The 24,179-nt window shown below is 43.5% G+C and overlaps 3 protein-coding genes across 7 annotated transcripts in view; 1 reads left to right on the top strand and 2 right to left on the bottom strand.

Moving 5' to 3' along the window:
- Window positions 1-1,013: 1,013 nt before the first annotated feature.
- LOC106572851 (pepsin A) lies at window positions 1,014-6,101 on the top strand. Its single transcript, XM_014147385.3, has 9 exons — window positions 1,014-1,152; window positions 1,279-1,420; window positions 1,827-1,944; window positions 2,305-2,423; window positions 2,760-2,956; window positions 3,161-3,277; window positions 4,956-5,100; window positions 5,384-5,482; window positions 5,792-6,101. Exons 1-9 carry the CDS (start codon window positions 1,094-1,096, stop codon window positions 5,927-5,929), a joined length of 1,134 nt encoding a protein of 377 aa, XP_014002860.1. The 5' UTR covers window positions 1,014-1,093; the 3' UTR covers window positions 5,930-6,101.
- A 311-nt stretch (window positions 6,102-6,412) lies between these two features.
- On the bottom strand, window positions 6,413-15,093 carry LOC145860928 (uncharacterized). 2 transcript variants are annotated; one of them, XM_082962250.1, is made up of 6 exons: window positions 15,005-15,093; window positions 9,191-9,502; window positions 8,850-8,979; window positions 8,628-8,737; window positions 8,405-8,451; window positions 6,413-7,861 (listed from the first exon to the last, which is right to left on the bottom strand). In XM_082962250.1, the coding sequence occupies exons 2-6, from the start codon at window positions 9,489-9,491 to the stop codon at window positions 7,682-7,684; spliced, it is 768 nt and encodes a 255-aa protein (XP_082818376.1). In that variant the 5' UTR covers window positions 9,492-9,502; window positions 15,005-15,093; the 3' UTR covers window positions 6,413-7,681. The 2 variants fall into 2 exon arrangements, with proteins under 2 accessions (XP_082818376.1, XP_082818375.1); XM_082962249.1 differs by having other exon boundaries at window positions 14,953-15,073.
- A 452-nt stretch (window positions 15,094-15,545) lies between these two features.
- The window catches only part of znf335 (zinc finger protein 335), a 35,628-nt gene continuing 26,994 nt past the window's right edge, over window positions 15,546-24,179 (bottom strand). For 3 of the 4 annotated variants that reach the window (XM_045696445.2, XM_082962247.1, XM_082962248.1), the window contains exons 26-30: window positions 22,771-22,913; window positions 22,246-22,538; window positions 20,691-20,834; window positions 17,945-18,050; window positions 15,546-16,821 (exon numbers count right to left, since the gene is read on the bottom strand). In XM_045696445.2, the coding sequence (XP_045552401.2) occupies window positions 16,700-16,821; window positions 17,945-18,050; window positions 20,691-20,834; window positions 22,246-22,538; window positions 22,771-22,913 (808 nt within the window). In that variant the 3' untranslated portion in view covers window positions 15,546-16,699. The remainder of the gene's footprint in view (window positions 16,822-17,944; window positions 18,051-20,690; window positions 20,835-22,245; window positions 22,539-22,770; window positions 22,914-24,179) is intronic. The other variant, XM_082962246.1, reaches the window with a different exon arrangement.

Genomic DNA, 24,179 nt, shown 5'->3' with positions numbered 1-24,179 from the left:
ACCCCCCCATACTCTAGGTTTATCTGAACTGATCCCCCATATCCTGTTTATCTTAACTGACCCCCCCATATCCTAGGTTTATCTGAACTGACCCCCCATACTCTAGGTTTATCTGAACTGACCCCCCATACTCTAGGTTTATCTGAATTGACCCCCCCCATTCTCTAGGTTTATCTGAATTGACCCCCCCATACTCTAGGTTTATCTGAATTGACCCCCCCATACTCTAGGTTTATCTGAATTGACCCCCTATATCCTAGGTTTATCTGAACTGACCCCCCCCATACTCTAGGTTTATCTGAACTGACCCCCCGTACTCTAGGTTTATCTGAACTGACCCCCCATATCCTGTTTATCTGAACTGACCCCCCCATACTCTAGGTTTATCTGAACTGACCCCCCCATACTCTAGGTTTATCTGAACTGATCCCCCATATCCTGTTTATCTTAACTGACCCCCCCATATCCTAGGTTTATCTGAACTGACCCCCCATACTCTAGGTTTATCTGAACTGACCCCCCATACTCTAGGTTTATCTGAATTGACCCCCCCCATTCTCTAGGTTTATCTGAATTGACCCCCCCATACTCTAGGTTTATCTGAATTGACCCCCCCATACTCTAGGTTTATCTGAATTGACCCCCTATATCCTAGGTTTATCTGAACTGACCCCACTGTGGCACAGACTAGTATCCAGATATATTTTGCTTTCCAAGATTAGATGCCAGACTGTTCATTAACATTGTTCCTGAAGCATATTTACTTTTGCTACATAGGCGTTTTATATTGTAACCACTTCACACTTTTCTTATCTGAAGTTGTGTTATCAGTTCCAAATGGCACTCTGTTCCCTACATAGGGCACTACTTCTGACCAGAGGCATATGGGCCCTGTTCAAAAGTAGTGCACTATATAGGGGATAGCATGCCATTTTGGGACAAAGCCATAGCTTTGACATTGTGTGCTGAAGGAGGGCATTAACCTGGTCGATTGGCTGTGGGATTGGGTCCTGGTGTCCAGGATGACTGTATATAAGGCCTGGGTTCTCCTCCTAACTTCACTCTCTCTGTGCAAGAAGAACCAGAAGCAACCATGATGAACTGGGCTGTCCTCCTGTGTGCCCTAGTGGCCCTGTCCGAGTGTAATGTCAAGTAAGTTCCGTTCTTCTCTTCTCAGTCTGCATATTCTGTTTATTGTTGTCAGCACCTGACACCAGGTCCAATTCCCGGTACATGTAATTGTGGCGAATAAAGGGGATTGTGATTGTGTGTTTTCAGGATCTCTCTGATCAAGGGGAAGACTGCCAGAGAGACCCTGATGGAGAAGGGTATATGGGAGGAGACCAGGCTGAAGTTCCCCTACAAACCTATGGCCAAGTTCTACCAGACCGGTGATGAGGCTATGACCAACGACGCTGATGTAAGGCACAGACAGAAGCAGTATGGTGATATACTGTATTAGCCTGGTGACTGGTCCCAGATCAGTTTTTGCTCTATAGCTAATGGCCATGGGAGTTGTCTATACAGCGCAAACAGACCTGGGACCAGGCTAGTCTATAGGCTATATGATTTTTGTTTCAAAAACATCATTACATGTTGGATATTGTGACTGCATAGTTTGAACCCATTGGCTCTACAGTTTGTGTTCATGTCTTGCTTAAATGAAATGTACACGGGCATGGTCAGATTAATTATGAGTTTACAGATGAGCATATAGCCAGCCATGCTTCTTAGCATGCAACTAGCTACGTTGTTAGACAAATGTCTGTTTCTTCATAGGACTCTGAAATGTTCACTTGTGTGACCCTGTCACCGTCTCCCTGCAGTTGTCCTACTACGGAGTGATTTCCATTGGAACCCCTCCCCAGTCCTTCAACGTTATCTTTGACACTGGCTCCTCCAACCTGTGGGTTCCCTCTGTCTACTGCTCCAGCCAGGCCTGCCGTGAGTATATCGTAGGGGTATGAAGAATACTGGTGGAATTGGAGAAGAGCTATATTTCCAAAATTGTTTACGAGTAGACTCTTGTGACAGAGTTGCAAAATATAGTTTCATATTGAGTACTTAGCCAGAGAATGGGAGACTTGGTTGTGGGTTGAGGTTGTGGGCTGAGGGTGTACAGCATAAGAGGGTTGGCTTAACACAATTAAACAATAGAATAGGATGAATGCATTTTTTATATTGTCCCCATAAGAGCGTGAGTGGTAGAGAATAGATCAATACCAATGAATAAATTAATGTTCAGTTTTGCAATGGCACAGTATGTACTCGGTCTGTAATGAACATGTTCATGTTTTTAAATAGAGAATCATGCCAAATTCAATCCTGCACAGTCCAGCACCTTCACGTGGGCCAACAAGCCTGTTTCTATTCAGTACGGAACTGGCAGCATGACTGGACAGCTGGCATACGACACTGTTTCGGTATGTAAATGTAGCTAGCTACATATTATTGTGATTCATGTTTAATTGACACTTTCAATTACAACATACTGTACATTACATACAATGTAACCCCTCAAATAATCTTCCACTCAGCACCCGCCATCCCAAAGCGGTCCTGTTTTATATCATCACATGCATATTAGTAACTGACTACCGGCACAGGCAGCAAAGAAATATAATTACTATTTTGGGTACACTCAATATGGCCGACGGTCCACACGTCACCAGACAATTGACTTGAATGGGTAAATCATATTCTAGTAATTCTATTTCTAAGGTGCCCAGTGACTGACGCATGCTGTTCTGTGTTTCCAGGTGGGAGGTATCTCTGTGACTAAGCAGATCTTTGGTGCCAGTCAGACCGAGGCTCCCTTCATGGCCAACATGGTTGCCGACGGTATCCTGGGCCTGGCTTTCCCCAACCTGGCGGCCTCTGGGGCCACGCCCGTCTTTGACAACATGATGACCCAGGGCCTCGTTTCCCAGAACCTCTTCTCTGTCTACCTGAGCGGGTAACATAGTAACTTACAAATACAACTGGATGGGAGGTGGCCTTGTATCTTAGCTGTGATATTAATAAAGCAAGAATGTACCAGTGAATTAATATCTAATACAATTATACAACTGCTTTAAATGTCTTTGAAGGAAAGGTGACATCCATTTCAACATGTGTTGATGATTAAACAACCTTGTTGACCTTTTTTCTCCTCCAATAGAAACTCAGCAGGGGGTAGTGTGGTGTCTTTCGGAGACATTGAGTCTAACTACTACACCGGACAGATCACCTGGATCCCCCTGTCCTCTGAGACCTACTGGCAGATCAACATGGACAGGTAGGTGTATATATATATATATATATATATATATATATATATATATATATATATATATATATATATATATATATATATATATATATATGTGTCTATATATATATATATAGACATTTACAGAAGTATTCAGACCCTTTACTCAGTACGGTAGAGATACTCTCAAAGATCGGCTATGAAAAAGCCAACTGACACTTACTCTTGTGTTACTGACTTGTTGCACCCTCGACAACTACTATGATTATTATTATTTGACCATGCTGGTCATTTATGAACATTTGAACATCTAGGCCATGTTCTGTTATAATCTCCACCCGGCACAGCCAGAAGAGGACTGGCCACCCCTCATAGCCTGGTTCCTCTCTAGGTTTCTTCCTAGGTTTTGGCCTTTCTAGGGAGTTTTTCCTAGCCACCGTGCTTCTACACCTGCATTGCTTGCTGTTTGGGGTTTTAGGCTGGGTTTCTGTACAGCACTTTGAGATATCAGCTGATGTAAGAAGGGCTATATAAATACATTTGATTTGATTTGATACTTTGTTGAAGCACCTTTGGCAGCGATTACAGCCTTGAGTCTTCTTGGGTATGACGCGAGAAGCTTGGTACACCTGTATTTGGGGAGTTTCTCTGTACTTTGTGTCGTTCATCTTTCACTCGATCCTGATTAGTCTCCCAGTCCCTGCTGCTGAAAAACATCCCCACAGCATGATGCTGCCACCACCTGCTTCACCGTAGGGATGGTGCCAGGTTTCCTCCAGACGTGATGCTTGGCATTCAGGCCAAAGAGTTCAATCTTGGTTTCATCAGACCAGAGAATCTTGTTTTCTTCAATGCTGCATCAGATCAGAGAATCTTGTTTCTCATGGTCGGAGAGTCTTTAGGTGCCTTTTGGCAAACTCCAAGCGGGCTGTCATGTGCCTTTTACTGAGGAGTGGCTTCCGTCTGGCCACTCTACCATAAAGGCCTGATTGGTGGAGGGCTGCAGAGATGGTTGTCCTTCTGGAATGTTCTCCCATCTCCACAGAGGAACTCTGGAGCTCTGTCAGAGTGACCATCGGGCTCTTGGTTACCTCCTTGACCAAGACCCTTCTCCCCCAATTGCTCAGTTTGGCCAGGCAGCCAATTTTAATAAGAGTCTTGGTGGTTCCAAACTTCTTCCATTTAAGAATGATGGAGGCCACTGGGTTCTTGGGGACCTTCAATGCTGTAGATATTTTATACATTTGCTAAAATGTTTTTTTTTTAAATGCTGTCATGGGGTTTTTTGCTTTGTCATTTTTTGGTATTGTGATGTCATTATGGGGTATTGTGTGTAGATTGACGAGGAATATGTTTTATTTAATCCATTTTAGAATAAGGCTGTAATGTAACAAAATGTGGAAAAAGTCAAGGGGTTTGTATACTTTCTGAATGCACTATATATATATTCCCTCTACACAGAGCATTATGTCCCTGTCCATCATGTTATCAACTTTTGTATCATCCCTTCATGCCATCACCCAGAACACATTGGACTAGTACATCAAATGAACATACCTACTTCCTGTCTGGAGCCTATGACTAAATGTTGCTGTGCACTTCAAGTTTATTTACTCACAACAAAAAAAACAAAAAACGGCAAGAAATATACATACAACCAAACAGAGGTAGAACAGGTAAACTCAGCTAGTATTTGTCCTTCCAGCGTTACCATCAACGGCAACACAGTGGCTTGCAATGGTGGGTGTCAGGCTATCATTGATACTGGCACCTCCCAGATCGTTGGGCCAACCACTGACATCAGCAACATGAACAGCTGGGTCGGAGCCACCACTGACCAGTATGGAGATGTGAGTTACACGCACACACGCACACACACGTACGTCCAACTATAAGGCTTTTCACACTACTCAGCGGATCCAAGCCAAACCAAGCTGCGCTAAGCTGCCTGGCCTTGTTAGTTGTTGAAACGATCGTATTGTTGGAACAACCATGCTAAAAATATTTGGGTTGGGACCGGCGTGGTAGTGTGAAAAGGGTGTAAATCTGTTCTTGATGTTTTTCCCCCTCAATCACCGCCTCCCCTTCGATTAACCACAGAATAATAATAACATGTTATTACTCCTCTCATAGGCCTCCGTGAACTGCAACAACATCCCCAACATGCCTGAGGTGACCTTCACCCTCAACGGAAACGCCTTCACCATCCCTGCCTCTGCCTACACCTCCCAGGTAGTCTACTGAAACACGTTACATACAACCAACATATCACCTCCCAGGTAGTCTACTGAAACACATGTTACATACAACCAACCTATCACCTCCCAGGGAGTCTACTGAAACACATGTTACATACAACCAACCTATCACCTCCCAGGTAGTCTACTGAAACACATGTTACATACAATCTATATGACCCATCTGATCTTTAATGCTGCTGTCTTTCAGAACACATGTACATCTGAGACTTAACCTTTCTTTTAGATCCTAGAAGCAAAGGTCCTCACATGCCTGATTTTCCTCCTCTCTCTGTCTATGTAGAACTCCTACGGCTGTATGACTGGTTTTGGTAACGGTGGAACTCAGCAGCTCTGGATCCTTGGAGATGTCTTCATAAGGCAGTACTATGCCATCTTTGACAGACAGAACAACAATGTCGGTTTGGCCCAGATCGCATAAGATATCTACTGTGAAATAAGTCTGGATTGAATCTAAGTCTTCCAGTTATGAATAGTAATATGTTATATATGTGATTGTAGCACTAGAATTGGCATGGTTGGGGAAATGTTGTAGATTGTGAAATGTGCACAGTTGCCAAAGAATAAAATACATTTTAGCATTGGGAATATAATGTGTGTTTGGTTGTCTGTAGCTCTTTCTCCCTGAAGTGAAACTATCCTCTTGTGGAACCTCTTAATGTGAGAAAAATAATAGAATACTATAGAATATAGATCTGGACATGGTGAAGGCAGGTAGGCCCAGAACCATAGATAACCATCTCCTATAGGACTCGGTGTACGAGAACGCTCTGGCTGTAAGGGTTTTCTCCAGAGGAAACGGATAAGGACTGGTGATTGGATGCCAGATAAGCTGAAGTCCAGATAGATACAGTATCTATCTCAGCCTGTCAACTGAACCAGCTTGTTAAAACACAGTCTGATATCAAACTCAAAAGTAAATCCTTTATTTGTATGGTTTATAAGTCAAAATAGATATAAATCAATCACCTTAAAGCTAGAATCTTTATCTGAAACAAAGTGGTCACCCCTCCTCTGTTTCGATAAAAAGCTGACGGATGGGCCTGGAGAAATGTAACCTCTCAAATGAATAGACAGAGCTGTGGATGCAACGACGGACCATCCATGATATCAACACGATGGCATAAAACTTAGATTCAATCAAATCAAGCGTCAGCTGGCGATAGCCGACACCAGCATAGCTGATGTTTTGGCGGTGTCGGAACCTAGTTGGAGCGGTCAAACCGGTGAGAGGCTGCTGTTGTGCCTGCGTGACAATAGTCGCACCCGTCCCACTCGCTCCCACTCCGGTTAGAAGTTCAAAGCAAGAATATGTAGGCTATTTAAGCAATAAGGCCCGGCGAGGTGTGGTATATATGGCCAATATACCACGGCTAAGGGCTGTTCTAAGCATGACACAACGTGGAGTGCCTGGACACAGCCCTTAGCCGTGGTATATTGGCCATATATCACAAACACCCAAGGTGCCTTATTGCTATTATAAACTGGTTACCAACGTAATTAGAGTAGTAAAAATAAATGTTTTGTCATACCCGTGGTATATGGTCTCATATACAACGGCTGTCAACCAATCAGCATTCAGGGCTGGAACCACCCAGTTTATAAACAGAAATAATGACGCTCAAATTAAAAATAATTATCAGCCTAATTGAGGTGTAGATTACATCTCACATTGCAGTGTTCAAACTTGTAAACAAAGCTGCGTGAGATTTCTATTATTGCGACTCCATGGCAATGTCCACCTTTAGGTATAATGCCCGGAGCCGCTTGTGGATTTGATAACCCTGCAGGCAGTTCCACCTCCAACACCGCAAAAACAACCACTCATCGACTAAAGTTGATCTGATTGAATAGAGCCCTAAACCAGGTTGAGGTTATACAATGTTTGTTTTCAAACATTGGAGTAAAAAAAGCGTATATTTTGGGTTCTGATGGGGGACGACAGTTGAACTAAGGTCATGAGGCATTTATTCGTTATATTCTTCAAGAATCAAATGGGTATATATAATGAATTCATAAGATCAAAAAAATGTATGTAGCAACTAAAGATTCTAGCTTTAAAACACAGTTTTCATACTTAATTATCCACATTGTAGCAAGATACAGATAGCCTGGTCATAACTTATCAAGACAACAGAAACAGTTCTGGGAAACATCAGAAAGATAATCCGGTTCAGCATCGGTTGCTAGCCAGTGTGGAGTACACCACTGTCCCAGCAGGCTCTCTGTGTGCGTCGGGGCTTCTGGGGCTGCTGAGTGTCTGTAAATTAGCATACAGCTCAGTGGTATGGTTCTTATGAGGCTTGAAGTCCACTGTGGTGTAGACAATACTGCTCTCCTCCTGAAGGACATCCTGCATATTACAGACTTAAATTCAGTTTTTCCTGTGTTTTCATAGTTTTATCAGCTGTTGTGCAATAACACTGAAACTAACACTAAAAGTGAGAACACATTTGATAGAGGCTATTTTCTGATAGTTGCTGATTGAAAATACATTCTACACAGGACAGGACTTTCTAAAATCATCAGGTTTCTATGGGCGGGAGTGTCCCCACTTAGAACACTCCCAGAAAGTCCTATTGCTTGAGAAATATATTTTTGCCCATTTTAATGAAAAATCTATTACAGTAAGGTACTTAATTCTTACGCACATTTGTTTTGATGAGATAAAAACGTCTGCATTGGGACTTTAAGGTATACGTTGTGAGTAGAAATACATATTTATAAGTAGTTAATAAACTGTTCAGTACGGGGCACACTACAGAAGCCATCAACAGGGAAAATACATAATGGGAACGTCAAGTTCAAACACAATTATTATTCTTTGGTTGTTGTTTCTGGGCCAAAAGACATTTGACACTGAGTCACAGAGACAAAGTCCACCTTTAGCACTTACTGAGAGGATGTGTGCAGCTGAGTCACTGGAAGTTGCTCCACATTTCTCTGCGAAGAACGAGGTTATTACATCAATTTAAAAACAGAGAACAGACACAGTGCTACAATTGAAAAAAATATATTGCACATCTACTGGCTAAAACGGTCATAGCCTACGCATTTGAAAAATTATTTCAACATGAACAGCAATTCATCTATGTAACACTGAAGGTTTGTCCTCTTACTTTTCTTGATGATTTTGTGATGAACCACAACAAGGACTACTGAGCTGATCACAATCACCATAGCGATGCAAAGACCTGCAGCCAGTGGTAAACCAAAGCTCCAGGGAACACTACCAGGTGAACAGGACAAACATGACAACATATTGACATAGGCATTAAAACGCTCCCAGAAATATGATCAACTATGAGGAATAATGAACTAGTGTTAGAGAGAGATTGCACCTGGGGCTGTCACTGTGGTCGTTGGTGAAAACAGGCCCAGATGTGTGTGATGAGGAAGAGAAGATGAAGGGGCTGATGGTTGACCTGACCGGAGGTCGAGGGGATACAGGACCACTACGTCGACCACTATCTAAACAGAGACTGAGTTTAATAAGCACTCATCTCAATACAGTTATGTTGTTATTTTAAAAAGGTGACTTCCTCATCCTGTACAGATTTCTTTGTCTTCAACACTGATTGGTTTACAATATCACAGTTCCTAGAATACAACAGAATAACTTTCTTTCCCCAGATGAAACTTCATATGAGATTTAGTATGATTTATTTATGATGGTTCTTACCAATCTGGAGGTTATAGTCACTGTAGATATGATTCCATCCAATGGTGACAACAGCACACCTGTAGTCGCCAGCGTCCACTGGCTTTAAATTCCATATCATAACGTCCATCACACCGTTGTATTCTGTTGTGGATACTCTTCCCTTGTAGAAGTCGTTGACATATCCTCTGGTATTCACAATAACAGAAATTCCCCCAGGATATAGTTTAGAACAGAACTTCTCATAACCATTGTAGAAAGGAGGAAAGACAAATCTCAGCAGCGCTTGTCCATTCACCACTGTCCTCTGTTGTGCTTCCATCTCAGGGTCATCTATCAAACAAACACACTACGAAATGACAAACAAGCAGATCCCCCACATGAAAAAATACTAGTTAAGTATATAATATTATACAGTACTTACTATAGAGATGTATTAAAATAAAAAGAAACTGAACTATCACATTTACATAAGTATTCAGACCCTTTACTCAGTACTTTGTTGAAGCACCTTTGGCAGCGATTACAGCCTCAAGTCTTCTTGGGTATGACGCAACAAGCTTGGCACACCTGTATTTGGGCAGTTTCTCCCATTCTTCTCTGCAGATCCTCTCAAGCTCTGTCAGGTTGGATGGGGAGTGTCACTACACAGCTATTTTCAGGTCTCTCCCGAGATGTTCGATCAGGTTCAAGTCCGGGCTCTGGCTGGGCCACTCAAAGACATTCAGAGACTTGTCCTGAAGCCACTCCTGCGTTGTCTTGGCTGTGTATTTAGGGTCGTTGTCCTGTTGGAAGATGAACCTTCAGTGCTATGGAGATGGTCTTCAGTGCTATGGAGCAGGTTTTCATCAAGGATCTTTCTGTACTTTGCTCCATTCATCTTTCCCTTGATCCTGACTAGTCTCCCAGTCCCTGCCACTGAAAAACATCCCCACAGCAGGATGCTGCCACCACCATGATTCACCGTAGTGATGGTATTGGCATGTTTTCCTCCAGAAGTGACGTATTGCATTCAGGCCAAATATTTCAATCTTGCTTTCATCAGATCAGAGAATCTTGTTTCTCATGAGAATCCTTTAGTTGCCTTTTGGCAAACTCCAAGTGGGCTGTCATGTGCCTTTTACTAAGGAGTGGCTTCCGTCTGGCCACTCTACCATAAAGGCCTGATTGGTAGTGTTGCAGAGATGGTTGTCCTTCTGGAAGGTTCTATCTCCACAGAGGCACTCTGGAGCTCTGTCAGAGTGACCATCGGGTTCTTGGTCACCTCCCTGACCAAGGCCCTTCTCCCCAGATGGCTCAGTTTGGCCAGCTCTAGGAAAAGTCTTGGTGGTTCCAAACTTCTTCCATTTACGAATGATGGAGGCCACTGTGTTCTTGGGGACCTTCAATGCTGCAGAAATGTTTTGGTACCCTTCCTCAGATCTGTGCCTCGGCACAATCCTGTCTCTGAACTCTACGGACAATTCCTTCGACCTCATGGCTTGGTTTTTGCTGACATGCACTGTCAACTGTGTGACCATATATAGACTGGTGTTTGCCTTTCCAAATCATGTTCAAATCAATTGAATTTACCACAGGTGGACTCCAATCAAGTTGTCGAAACATCTCAAGGATGATCAAGTGTCATAGCAAAGGATCTGAATATTTATGGAAATAAGGTATTTTTTTAAATACATTTGCTCAAATAAAAAAAATAAAAAAAAACTGTTTTCATGGGGCATTATGTGTAGATTGATGAGGAAAATACATTTTAGAATAAGGCTGTAATGTAACAAAATGTGGAAAAAGTCAAGGGGTCTGAATACCTTCTGAACGCACCCTGATCATTCCCCTCCCCCATATCTTATTTTGTGCCACCCATAAGTGAGAAATCTACATGCCAAGTATAGACCATATTGTGTTGTCTACAGCTTATTGAAAAGAGAGCAGAAACCATTCAGACCCCAGTCCTACCTACAGGTTATGGAAAATGTGTTATTTTTAGCCTCATTTCCATGGGCAGTTTGAAGTGACTCAAATCCCCCCAAAAATTGCATATCTGATTAAAATCTGTTATTTTTCCTACAGTGAACAGCCAAAAAGCAATTTCAAGCCACCTTCCTACAGTGCCTTCAAAAATGAGTCATAAACCTTGACTTATTCCACAGTTGTTTAACACCATGAACTCAAAACAGATTAATATACAGTGGGGGAAAAAAGTATTTGATCCCCTGCTGATTTTGTACGTTTGCCCACTGACAAAGAAATTATCAGTCTATAATTTTAATAGTAGGTTTATTTGAACAGTGAGAGACAGAATAACAAAAAAAATCCATTAAAACGCATGTCAAATGTTATAAAATGATTTGCATTTTAATGAGGGAAATAAGTATTTCACCCCTCTGCAAAACATGACTAAGTACTTGGTGGCAAAACCCTTGTTGGAGATCACAGAGGTCAGACGTTTCTTGTAGTTGGCCACCAGGTTTGCACACATCTCAGGAGGGATTTTGTCCCACTCCTCTTTGCAGATCTTCTCCAAGTCATTAAGGTTTCGAGGCTGACGTTTGGCAACTCGAACCTTCAGCTCCCTCCACAGATTTTCTATGGGATTAAGGTCTGGAGACTGGCTAGGCCACTCCAGGACCTTAATGTGCTTCTTCTTGAGCCACTCCTTTGTTGCCTTGGCCGTATGTTTTGGGTCATTGTCATGCTGGAATACCCATCCACGACCCATTTTCAATGCCCTGGCTGAGGGAATGAGGTTCTCGCCCAGGATTTGACGGTACATGGCCCCGTCCATCGTCTCTTTGATGCGGTGAAATTGTCCTGTCCCCTTAGCAGAGAAACACCCCCAAAGCATAATGTTTCCACCTCCATGTTTGACGGTGGAGATGGTGTTCTTGTGGTCATAGGCAGCATTCCTCCTCCTCCAAACACGGCGAGTTGAGTTGATGCCAAAGAGCTCCATTTTGGTCTCATCTGACCACAACACTTTCACCCAGTTGTCCTCTGAATCATTCAGATATTCATTGGCAAACTTCAGACGGGCCTGTATATGTGCTTTCTTAAGCAGGGGGACATTGCGGGCGCTGCAGGATTTCAGTCCTTCACGGCGTAGTGTGTTACCAATTGTTTTCTTGGTGACTATGGTCCCAGCTGCCTTGAGATCATTTACAAGATCCTCCCGTGTAGTTCTGGGCTGATTCCTCACCGTTCTCATGATCATTGCAACTCCACGAGGTGAGATCTTGCATGGAGCCCCAAGCCGAGGGATATTGACAGTTCCTTTGTGTTTCTTCCATTTGCGAATAACCGCACCAAATGTTGTCACCTTCTCACCAAGCTGCTTGGCGATGGTCTTGTAGCCCATTCCAGCCTTGTGTAGGTCTACAATCTTGTCCCTGACATCCTTGGAGAGCTCTTTGGTCTTGGCCATGGTGGAGAGTTTGGAATCTGATTGATTGATTGCTTCTGTGGACAGGTGTGTTTTTACAGGTAACAACCTGCGGTTAGGAGCACTCCCTTTAAGTGTGCTCCTAATCTCAGCTCGTTACCTGTATAAAAGACACCTGGGAGCCATAAATCTTTCTGATTGAGAGGGGGTGAAATACTTATTTCCCTCAATAAAATGCAAATCAATTTATAACATTTTTGACATGTGTTTTTCTGGATATTTTTGTTGTTATTCTGTCTCTCACTGTTCAAATAAACCTACCATTAAAATTATAGACTGATCCTTTCTTTGTCAGTGGGCAAACATACAAAATCAGCAGGGGATCAAATACCTTTTTCCCCCACTGTATATTTTTTCCTCACCCATCTACACACAATACCTCATAATAAAAGTGAAAACCTGTTTTAGATTTTTTTTGCACATAAAAAAAAAAAAAAATGAAATATTGGATTTACATAAGTATTCAGACCTGAGTCAATACATGTTAGAATCACCTTTGGCAGCGATTACAGCTGTGAGTCTTTCTGGGTAAGTCTCTAAGAGCTTTACACACCTGGATTGTACAATATTTGCCCATTATTCTGTTCAAAATTATTCAAGCTCTGTCAAATTGGTTGTTGATCATTTCTAGACAACCATTTCAAAGTCTTGCCAGAGATATTCAAGCAGATTTAAATCACAACTGTTTTAGGTTATTATCCTGCTGAAAGGTGAATTGTTCTCCCAGTGTCTGGTGGAAAGCAGACTGAACCAGGTTTTCCTCTAGGATGTTGCCAGTCCTTAGCTCTAGTACGTTTCTTTTTATCCTAAAAAAACTCCCTATTCCTTGCCGATGACAAGCATACCCATAACATGACGCACCCACCACCATGGATTTGCCCCAAACATAAAGCTTTGTACTCAGGACAAAGTTAATTTCTTTGTCACATTTGCAGTTTTACTTCAGTGCCTTGTTGGAAACAGGATGCCTATTTTGTAATATTTGTATTCTGTACAGACTTCCTTCTTATCACTCTGTCATTTAGGTTAGTATTGTGGAGTAACTACAATGTTGTTGATCCATCCTCAGTGTTCTCCTATCACAGCCATTAAACTCTGTAACTGTTTTAAAGTCACCATTGGCCTCATGGTGAAATCCCTGAGCGGTTTACTTTCTCTCCGACAACTGAGTTAGGAAGGACGCCTGTATCTTTGTAGTGACTGGGTGTATAGATACACCATCCAAAGTGTAATAAATAACTTCACTGTGCTCAAAGGGATATTCAATGTCTGCTTTTTTATTTTTACCCATTGATCAATAGGTGCCCTTTTTTGCGAGGTGTTGGAAAACCTCCCTGGTCTTTGTGGTTGAAATGAACTGCTCGATTGAGGGACCTTACAGATAATTGTATGTGTGGGCTACAGAGATGAGCTAGCCATTCAAAAATCATGTTAAACACTATTATTGCACAGAGTGAGGCCATACCATTACAAAGGGCTTGGATACTTATTGACGCAAGACATTTCAGCTTTTCATTTTAAATTCATCTGTAAACATTTCTAAAAACATAATTCCACTTTGACATTATGGGGTATTGTGTGTAGGCCAGTGACACACAATCTCAATTTAATCCATTTTATATTCAGTCTGTAACAAAACAAAATGTGGAAAAAGTCAAGGTGTGTGAATTATTTTGGAACGCGCTGTAGCTACCTAGCTAGTTGACTGCCTTGGCTAGCCAAAAATAACTACTTTTCAAAGTTGTATCATCTTGTCCTTTGAGGCTTTAAAAGTGTTTTTTTACACTATGATTTTGAATATTCAAAGCAACTGGGAAACGCCCATGGTGACGCATTGTTGTCACCTAAGGTTGTTACATAACTTCTGAGTGATGGGAAGCAGGAGCACCACCAATCAGACTACACCAAAGACCCCCGTCGTTACTACGACAACTAGCATAGCCATGTCAGCCAATGACTGCTGTCTGAACACACACACACACACATCTGATTTGGTCATTTGTAACTTGCTGTTTGGACAGTCAGTAGACCAAAATAGATTTTGAAAACAAAACTGATTAGAGCATTAAGGTCTGAAGTGTGAACAAGGCTTTAGTATTTCTCCAGTAGGTTTCCTGAGGGAGAAAGCCTCAAATGTCAAAGATAATAAAACAAACCAACAAAAAAACACTACAGTAAATCCTACAGTTATACTGCAAAGACACTACAGTAAATACTACAGTATAGTACAGTCTGCAAAAACACTACAGTATACTAGATTCATTTTTATCATGTGGGTCTCTCGCAAATTATTTATGTATATTTTTTTGTTTTATCTTAAATGAGACAAACCTGGATAAAATCTCACCTAATAGAAGAATCAAGAGAAAGATAATCTTCATCTTCAGTCAAATACTCACTGAGGCTGGGCAGCTGTCCCCACACATCCTAGTCACCAAACAAAAAAAGGCAACTGGAGTTGACAGCAGTTTTTCTGCATTGTTCCGAGACCAGCCTTGTGATTCACTTCCTTCATTTGGGCGAGGGAGGGAGGGGGTGTCTCTCTAACTTGCAATTTACAAGTTTCAGAACACTTATTATTGGCTTAGAGTAGAAGGATGATAGGTTGTACTGTTGTCATGGTACCAGCTCAGGTATCACAGTTTCAAGTAGTATCATAATAGCTCTATAATGTTTTTTTTGTCATTGAAAAACAAAATATCTGGCCAATATTAAAACATAAGAAAACAAATCACATAAAGGAAAGTGAAAGATCTGACAGAATGTGGTAATGGTGTGGCAGCTAGCCAAGCGATTAGAGCATTGGGCCAGAAACCAAAAGGTCGCTGGTTTGAATCCTTGCTTTAACTAGGCGAAAAATCTGTTGATGTGCCCTTGAGCAAGGCACTTAACTCTAATTGCTCCTTTAAGTCGCTCTGGATAAGAGCGTCTGCTAAATGATTCATATGTAAATGTTGTGATTTATTTGGCATCAGCTTTTAGCTTATTCAGCGATTTTCATTTAAGCAAATCATGGAACAAAATGCTTCATATGCAAAAAGATATGTACAAATATCTTCAAATATCAATCCTCCAGAGGCAGTCTTCACATAGTCCTTTCCTATTCAAAACTTAACGTCCATTGGAAGCTGTGCTTTATTCTAAAACATATCAGCCATTTTAAATGTTTTCTTTCGTGACATTGTCTTGCAAGTCAAAGCAGGTGTTGAGGAAACCGCAGACCTTAAATAATTACAGAGTACACCTACGTACCAAAATGGCAAACTATTCCCTATTTAGTGCACTACTTTCGAAGGGCCCTGGTCAAAAGTAGTGCACTATGTAGGGCATAGGGTGGCATTTGACACACAGCCTAGATCACCCCAACCGTGTGTAACTTTGTTCTTTAATGTACATCAGCCCCTATTGATTAACTTAGAAGCGACGGGTACAATATTTAGAATTTACAAAAGCTTCTGTTTATAGATCTACTTAACAGTGAGAGTTCATCTATTCAACACTCCCACTATGAGTGATAGATCTACCAGCCACTAAAATCCTCTCAAGTGCTGTTTCTATCATCCCAGGTATCTGAAGCACGGCAGAGCTCCTAGAGAGTAGAGCAGTGTGTTCTGGGTATCTGAAGCACGGCAGAGCTCCTAGAGAGTAGAGCAGTGTGTTCTGGGTAACTGAAGCACGGCAGAGCTCCTAGAGAGTAGAGCAGTGTGTTCTGGGTATCTGAAGCACGGCAGAGCTCCTAGAGAGTAGAGCAGTGTGTTCTGGGTATCTGAAGCACGGCAGAGCTCCTAGAGAGTAGACCAGTGTGTTCTAAGGGATGGACCTGGGCAAGACCCTGCCCAGATTTGCCAATCTTGATAGCATAACGAGTAGCTGTTTGGGATGATTTTACACAATGATTTGTAGATTCTCTGCTGTCTCGCTCAGGCCGATCCTGTCGAACCACGCTGGAGGTCACTGGTCATCGTGGTTCCACCGTCCTAGTCCTGCACTACATACGGTCGTCAGGCAGCCGATAGTAGACATCATACTAGGAGACAAGTCCGCAATCACAGAGAGCCATCCCTCCCGACTTCCATCCGTCCGACAGAGGTTCTCTACTCATCGGTGAAGGTGATGACATCATACTGGATTCCCTGCTGTTGGAGCTGCTCCAGCTGTTCTTGTGTGGCCTCTGTATAGACCGTCTGGGTCTGTTGCAAGGCTGCATCTGCTACCGCTGGAACAGAGAGGGAGGGAGGGAGGGAGGGAGGGAGGGAGGGAGGGAGGGAGGGAGGGAGGGAGGGAGGGAGGGAGAGCAGGTAGTGTTAATAAACTGACAAGATAACAACCATTTCAAGGTTCTCAACCTCCAGTTCTTGAGCTCTTTTGTTCCAGCCCGTCGCCTCTAAAACTACTGATTCAAATAATCAACAAATCCTGGTGTTACGTATAGAGACCATGAGGATTTTTTTATTTAATTAGGCAAGTCAGTTAAGAACAAATTCTTATTTTACAGTGAGGGCCTACCCCGGTCAATCCTTCCCTTAACCCGGACGAAGCTGGGACAACTGTGCGCCGCCCTATGGGACTCCAAGATCACGGCTGGTTGTGATACAGCAGGGGATCGAACCAGGGTTTGTAGTGACGCTTCTAGCACTGAGGTGCAGTGCCTTAGACCGCTGCGCCACTCGGGAGCCCTCGGGATAACATGAACCAGGTTTTGCTACAGGGTTGGAAGGAGTGAACCAGGTGTTGCTACAGGGTTGGAAGGAGTGAACCAGGTGTTGCTACAGGGTTGGAAGGAGTGAACCAGGTGTTGCTACAGGGTTAGAAGGAGTGAACCAGGTGTTGCTACAGGGTTGGAAGGAGTGAACCAGGTGTTGCTACAGGGTTGGAAGGAGTGAACCAGGTGTTGCTACAGGGTTGGAAGGAGTGAACCAGGTGTTGCTACAGGGTTGGAAGGAGTGAACCAGGTGTAGCTACAGGGTTGGAAGGAGTGAACCAGGTGTTGCTACAGGGTTGGAAGGAGTGAACCAGGTGTTGCTACAGGGTTGGAAGGAGTGAACCAGGTGTTGCTACAGGGTTGGAAGGAGTGAACCAGGTGTTGCTACAGGGTTGGAAGGAGTGAACCAGGTGTAGCTACAGGGTTGGAAGGAGTGAACCAGGTGTTGCTACAGGGTTGGAAGGAGTGAACCAGGTGTTGCTACAGGGTTGGAAGGAGTGAACCAGGTGTTGCTACAGGGTTGGAAGGAGTGAACCAGGTGTTGCTACAGGGTTGGAAGGAAAGCCTGCACATCCCGTAGCTGGCAGGAGTTGAGAACCCTGGTCAAATGTATGAAGCAGACAGTGTGTTAACATACCAGTAACGGCAGAATGTTCAGCACCCTCCAGGTCCTCAGGACTGACTATCTGTTGTTCTGAACTGATTGGAAGATACTGGATCTGCCCGTCATGACTCAGGGCAATCTGCAAGACAGTTTTAAACAGTTAACAATCTAACATACGGTTTTCAAACAATAGAGTAAGCAATGCACATACAGTGCAGTCGGAAAGTATTCAGACCCCTTGGGTTTTCCACATTATGTTACGTTACAGACTTATTCTAAAGTTCAATCTTGCTTTCATCAGATGAGAGAATCTTGTTTCTCATGGTCTGAGACTCCTTTAGGTACCTTTTGGAAACTCCAAGTGGGCTGTCATGTGACTTTTACTGAGGAGTGGCTTCCGTCTGGCCACTCTACCATATAGGCCTGATTGGTGGAGTGCTGCAGAGATGGTTGTCCTTCTGGAAGGTTCTATCTCCACAGAGGACCTATGGAGCTCTGTCAGAGTGACCATCAGGTTCTTGGTCCCCTCCCTGACCAAGGAACTTCTCCCCTGATTGCTCAGTTTGGCCAGGCAGCCAAATGTAGGAAGAGTCTTGGGGGTTCCAAACTCCATTTAAGAATGATGGAGGCCACTGTGTACTTGGGACCTTCAATGCTGCAGAAATGTTTTGGTACCCTTCCCCAGATCTGTGCCTCGACAAAATCTTGTCTCTGAGCTCTACGGACAATTCCTTCGACCTCATGGCTTGGTTTTTGCTGACATGCTCTGTCAACTGTGTGACCTTATGTAGACAGGTGTGTGCCTTTCCAAATCATGTCCAATCAATTGAATTTACCACAGGTGGACTCCAATCAAGTTGTAGAAACATCAAGGATGATCAATGGAAACAGGACGCACCTGAGCTCAATTTCAAGTCTCATAGCAAAGAGTCTGAATACATTTGCAAAAAATCCTAAAAACCTGTTTTCACTTTGTCATTATGGGGTTTTGTGTATATATCCATTTTAGAATAAGGTTGTAATGTAACAACATTGTGAAAAAAGTCAAGGGGTCTGAATACTTTCCGAAGGCACTGTATACAGTGAGGGAAAAAAGTATTTGATCCCCTGCTGATTTTGTACGTTTGCCCACTGACAAAGAAATTATCAGTCTATAATTTTAATAGTAGGTTTATTTGAACAGTGAGAGACAGAATAACAAAAAAAATCCATTAAAACGCATGTCAAATGTTATAAAATGATTTGCATTTTAATGAGGGAAATAAGTATTTGACCCCTCTGCAAAACATGACTTAGTACTTGGTGGCAAAACCCTTGTTGGCAATCACAGAGGTCAGACGTTTCTTGTAGTTGGCCACCAGGTTTGCACACATCTCAGGAGGGATTTTGTCCCACTCCTCTTTGCAGATCTTCTCCAAGTCATTAAGGTTTCGAGGCTGATGTTTGGCAACTTGAACCTTCAGCTTCCTCCACAGATTTTCTATGGGATTAAGGTCTGAAGACTGGCTAGGCCACTCCAGGACCTTAATGTCCTTCTTCTTGAGCCACTCCTTTGTTGCCTTGGCCGTATGTTTTGGGTCATTGTCATGCTGGAATACCCATCCACGACCCATTTTCAATGCCCTGGCTGAGGGAAGGAGGTTCTCACCCAAGATTTGACGGTACATGGCCCCGTCCATCGTCCCTTTGATGCGGTGAAGTTGTCCTGTCCCCTTAGCAGAGAAACACCCCCAAAGCATAATGTTTCCACCTCCATGTTTGACGGTGGAGATGGTGTTCTTGTGGTCATAGGCAGCATTCCTCCTCCTCCAAACACGGCGAGTTGAGTTGATGCCAAAGAGCTCCATTTTGGTCTCATCTGACCACAACACTTTCACCCAGTTGTCCTCTGAATCATTCAGATATTCATTGGCAAACTTCAGACGGGCCTGTATATGTGCTTTCTTAAGCAGGGGGACATTGCGGGCGCTGCAGGATTTCAGTCCTTCACGGCGTAGTGTGTTACCAATTGTTTTCTTGGTGACTATGGTCCCAGCTGCCTTGAGATCATTTACAAGATCCTCCCGTGTAGTTCTGGGCTGATTCCTCACCGTTCTCATGATCATTGCAACTCCACGAGGTGAGATCTTGCATGGAGCCCCAGGCCGAGGGATATTGACAGTTCCTTTGTGTTTCTTCCATTTGCGAATAATCGCACCAACTGTTGTTACCTTCTCACCAAGCTGCTTGGCGATGGTCTTGTAGCCCATTCCAGCCTTGTGTAGGTCTACAATCTTGTCCCTGACATCCTTGGAGAGCTCTTTGGTCTTGGCCATGGTGGAGAGTTTGGAATCTGATTGATTGATTGCTTCTGTGGACAGGTGTCTTTTATACAGGTAACAAACTGAGATTAGGAGCACTCCCTTTAAGAGTGTGCTCCTAATCTCAGCTCGTTACCTGTATAAAAGACACCTGGGAGCCAGATATCTTTCTGATTGAGAGGGGGTCAAATACTTATTTCCCTCATTAAAATGCAAATCGATTTATAACATTTTTGACATGCATTTTTCTGGATTTTTGTTGTTGTTACTCTGTCTCTCACTGTTCAAATAAACCTACCATTAAAATTATTGACTGATCATTTCTTTGTCAGTGGGCAAACGTACAAAATCAGCAGGGGATCAAATACTTTTTCCCCTCACTGTAGCACCTTTCCATTACATAATAATACTAAAATAAAGATTTATTCTGGATTGAGTAATTTTGGGATTTAATGTTTTTGGGGTCCTCTCTCCCTCACCTGTTGCTCCTGCAGGAAGGCACCATCATGCTCATACTGGATGATCTGGCCATCTGACATCTGGATGTGGTTCCCGTCTGCTAGTACCACGTACTCCTGAGGTAGGAAGTGTTGGACTCCATCCTGAGAGATGATATACTGGACCTGGGAGGGCGAAGGAGGGGAATTAGACCTGGCAGGGCAAAGGAGGGGAACTAGACCTGGGAGGGCAAAGGAGGGGAACTAGACCTGGGAGGGCGAAGGAGGGGAACTAGACCTGGGAGGGCGAAGGAGGGGAACTAGACCTGGGAGGGCGAAGGAGGGGAACTAGACCTGGGAGGGCGAAGGAGGGGAACTAGACCTGGGAGGGCGAAGGAGGGGAACTAGACCTGGGAGGGCGAAGGAGGGGAACTAGACCTGGGAGGGCGAAGGAGGGGAACTAGACCTGGGAGGGCGAAGGAGGGGAACTAGACCTGGGAGGGCGAAGGAGGGGAACTAGACCTGGGAGGGCGAAGGAGGGGAACTAGACCTGGGAGGGCGAAGGAGGGGAACTAGACCTGGGAGGGCGAAGGAGGGGAACTAGACCTGGGAGGGCGAAGGAGGGGAACTAGACCTGGGAGGGCGAAGGAGGGGAACTAGATTGTCACGGTCTGTCCCGTCTCTATATCATAGTGTTAACAGTGCCTTCGGAAAGTATTCAGACCCCTTGACTTTTTCCACATTTTGTTACGTTACAGCCTTATTCTAAAATTGATTAAATAAATAATAATTCCTCATCAATCTACAAACAATACCCCATAATAAACAGGATGAACCTGAGCGCTCAAGTAAGGTATTTCTGTTTTCGCTTTGTCATTATGACGTATTGTGTCTAGTAGATTGATGAGGAATTATCATTTTTTGGTCCATTTTAGAATAAGGCTGTAAAGTAACAAAATGTGGAAAAAGTCAAGTGATCTGAATCCTTCCCGAATACACTGTAAGTAGTCGTACCTAACTCCATTTGTAAAGGAATCTACTGTATGTATCTAGCAGAGGAGGCTGGTGGGTAGAGGTATAGGAGGACGGGCTCATTGTAGTGGCTGGAATGGAACGGATGGAAAGATATCGAACACATGGAAACCATGTGACCGTCCTCCTATATCTCTATCCACTAGCCACCTCTGGTATCTAGCTATAGCTCTATCTACAGCAGGGGTATCAAACATCCAGCACGCCAGGGGGTCCAATCCGGCCCGCAGTTGGTTTGAGTAAAAAAATATAATAAATAAAAACGTTTGTGGTTTTGAACTCAATATTACTTTAAAATGACTAAAACCAAATCTAAAAACGGTTCATAAATTATGATGGATCTACACATTCATACAGTTTATTGGCTGTGTCCAGCTCACTAATACATCACAGAAATGAAAGATAGTCATGGAACATTGAAAATTCTAAAGTACTGGATAGTGAACTTTTTAGCACATTTTAGTGGCGAGAAAATATAACCGATTTTCAGTGTGGTCTCCTGGACCTCGTTGAAGACCTCCTGCCCCCAGTTTGACACCCCTGATCTACAGTCTACATCAGTCACCTGGTTGTCTCCTGTCATGTACTGTAACGTCTGTCCGTCCACTGTGGTGATCTGCTGAATGTACGTGGCCTCCTCTTGGTCTTCCAGGCCTTGTTCCTGGGACACTATGATATGGTCCTGACCCAGGCCTTGTTCCTGGGACACTATGATGTGGTCCTGACCCAGACCTTGATCCTGGGACATTATGATATGGTCCTGACCCAGACCTTGTTCCTGGGACATTATGATGTGCTCCTGACCCAAGGCCTGTTGTAGCTGCTCTGGGCTGATAATCTGTCCTGCCTGCAGAGCTGCTGGTGACACACAGGGACAAAGACCAGGTCAGATGGAGCTCTGGCTACCATACAATAACATTAAAATGTGAGCATTTCAAACCACCTTTGGGGGAGCTATGTGTATTGCCCTAAGTGTGTGTACAGTATATCAACCAGAATGTCAGATGGTATGGATGGAGATTGACTTATTCAACCAGTGAAATGATCTGTGTATGCGTGCTAGTGTGTAGGCTCTTGTATGGTTCCTTACACTGGAGCGTGGCGAGAGCCTCCTCATCACTGTTAACTATGATGGTCTGCTGGGAGCCTCCACCAGAGCGGGTCTTCTTTGTCGGAGGGTCCTGGCTGTGGAGTCGCTCCATATGGAACTTGAGGTGGCCGTTACGGTTAAACCTGAAAGAATAAACATGGATATTCACAAAAATCTGCCACGGAGTCACCATTCTCTACCCTTCTGCTCCAAGTGTGCACTTGTTCACATCCCCTCATGAAAAAAAAAAAAAAAAGGAAAGGAAAGGTGGGAATTTTTTTTTTTAGCTCAGTGGTTCCCATTACCAGTGGTAATGCCCTCCATCTCATCTGATCCAAACTGCAAATCATCACTTTTCAGTACAAACATAGTTTTTTTTTTAATAGATTAAGTAGGGTTAATTTGAACTATTGTTATAGCGCCTTACTCATGATGATTCATTTGTGTGTACCCCTTTAAGAGCGTCCCGCGAATACGCAATATAATAACTTGACATGGGTCTTTACTTTTGAACGATTTGGGCTCGAGACGAGTGGTTTTCTCCTTCGTAAAAAGGTCCAACCATGACGGATACATTTATTTGATTAGGCTGGTACAGCTAAACCTAAATCAGACTTGCCTGTGCTAATGGGTCTTACAGGCAAAGTCAAATTATATGTGATTCGCGCCCCTCAAATGATGCAAAATGTATAAAAAAAAACAGCCTCTCACACGTGTACCTGGCTATTCTAGGGGGGATTTTTCCTTCTAGGGTCACTGGTTCTCCTAAATAAATAGTTAACCATTTATAAGTGAGTGTTCAGATTAGGGAAAGTGTCAGAGCACACCTCACAGTTCCTCAGAGCACACCTCACAGTTCCTCAGAGCACACCTCACAGTTCCTCAGAGCACACCTCACAGTTCCTCAAGACACACCTCACAGTTCCTCAGAGCACACCTCACAGTTCCTCAGAGCACACCTCACAGTTCCTCAAGACACACCTCACAGTTCCTCAGAGCACACCTCACAGTTCCTCAGAGCACACCTCACAGTTCCTCAGAGCACACCTCACAGTTCCTCAGAGCACACCTCACAGTTCCTCAGAGCACACCTCACAGTTCCTCAGAGCACACCTCACAGTTCCTCAGAGCACAACTCACAGTTCCTCAGGGCACACCTCACAGTTCCTCAGGGCACACCTCACAGTTCCTCAGGGCACACCTCACAGTTCCTCAGGGCACACCTCACAGTTCCTCAAGGCACACCTCACAGTTCCTCAAGACACACCTCACAGTTCCTCAGAGCACACCTCACAGTTCCTCAGAGCACACCAGTGTCATCACTGCTTTAGCTTATGTTTACACCAATCAATGCCTTTGTGTAGGGAATTGCTTCAGTATCTATAATCCTTAATAGAACAAGTTTAGAG

The sequence above is a fragment of the Salmo salar genome, chromosome 15 (assembly GCF_965601325.2).
Source record: "Salmo salar chromosome 15, fSalSal1, whole genome shotgun sequence".
Lineage (NCBI taxonomy): Eukaryota > Metazoa > Chordata > Actinopteri > Salmoniformes > Salmonidae > Salmo > Salmo salar.
This window is presented reverse-complemented; position numbering and strand designations above follow the sequence as displayed.

Coding starts and splice junctions, on each gene's coding strand:
- LOC106572851 (XM_014147385.3), top strand. CDS start 1,094: ATGATGAACTGGGCTGTCCTCCTGTGTGCCCTAGTGGCCCTGTCCGAG. Junction 1,945..2,304: donor CTGCTCCAGCCAGGCCTGCC/GTGAGTATATCG, acceptor GTTTTTAAATAG/AGAATCATGCCAAATTCAAT. Junction 5,101..5,383: donor CCACTGACCAGTATGGAGAT/GTGAGTTACACG, acceptor CTCCTCTCATAG/GCCTCCGTGAACTGCAACAA.
- LOC145860928 (XM_082962249.1), bottom strand. CDS start 14,986: ATGAAGATTATCTTTCTCTTGATTCTTCTATTAG. Junction 8,980..9,190: donor TGACTATAACCTCCAGATTG/GTAAGAACCATC, acceptor GTCTCTGTTTAG/ATAGTGGTCGACGTAGTGGT. Junction 8,738..8,849: donor GACCACAGTGACAGCCCCAG/GTGCAATCTCTC, acceptor TTCACCTGGTAG/TGTTCCCTGGAGCTTTGGTT.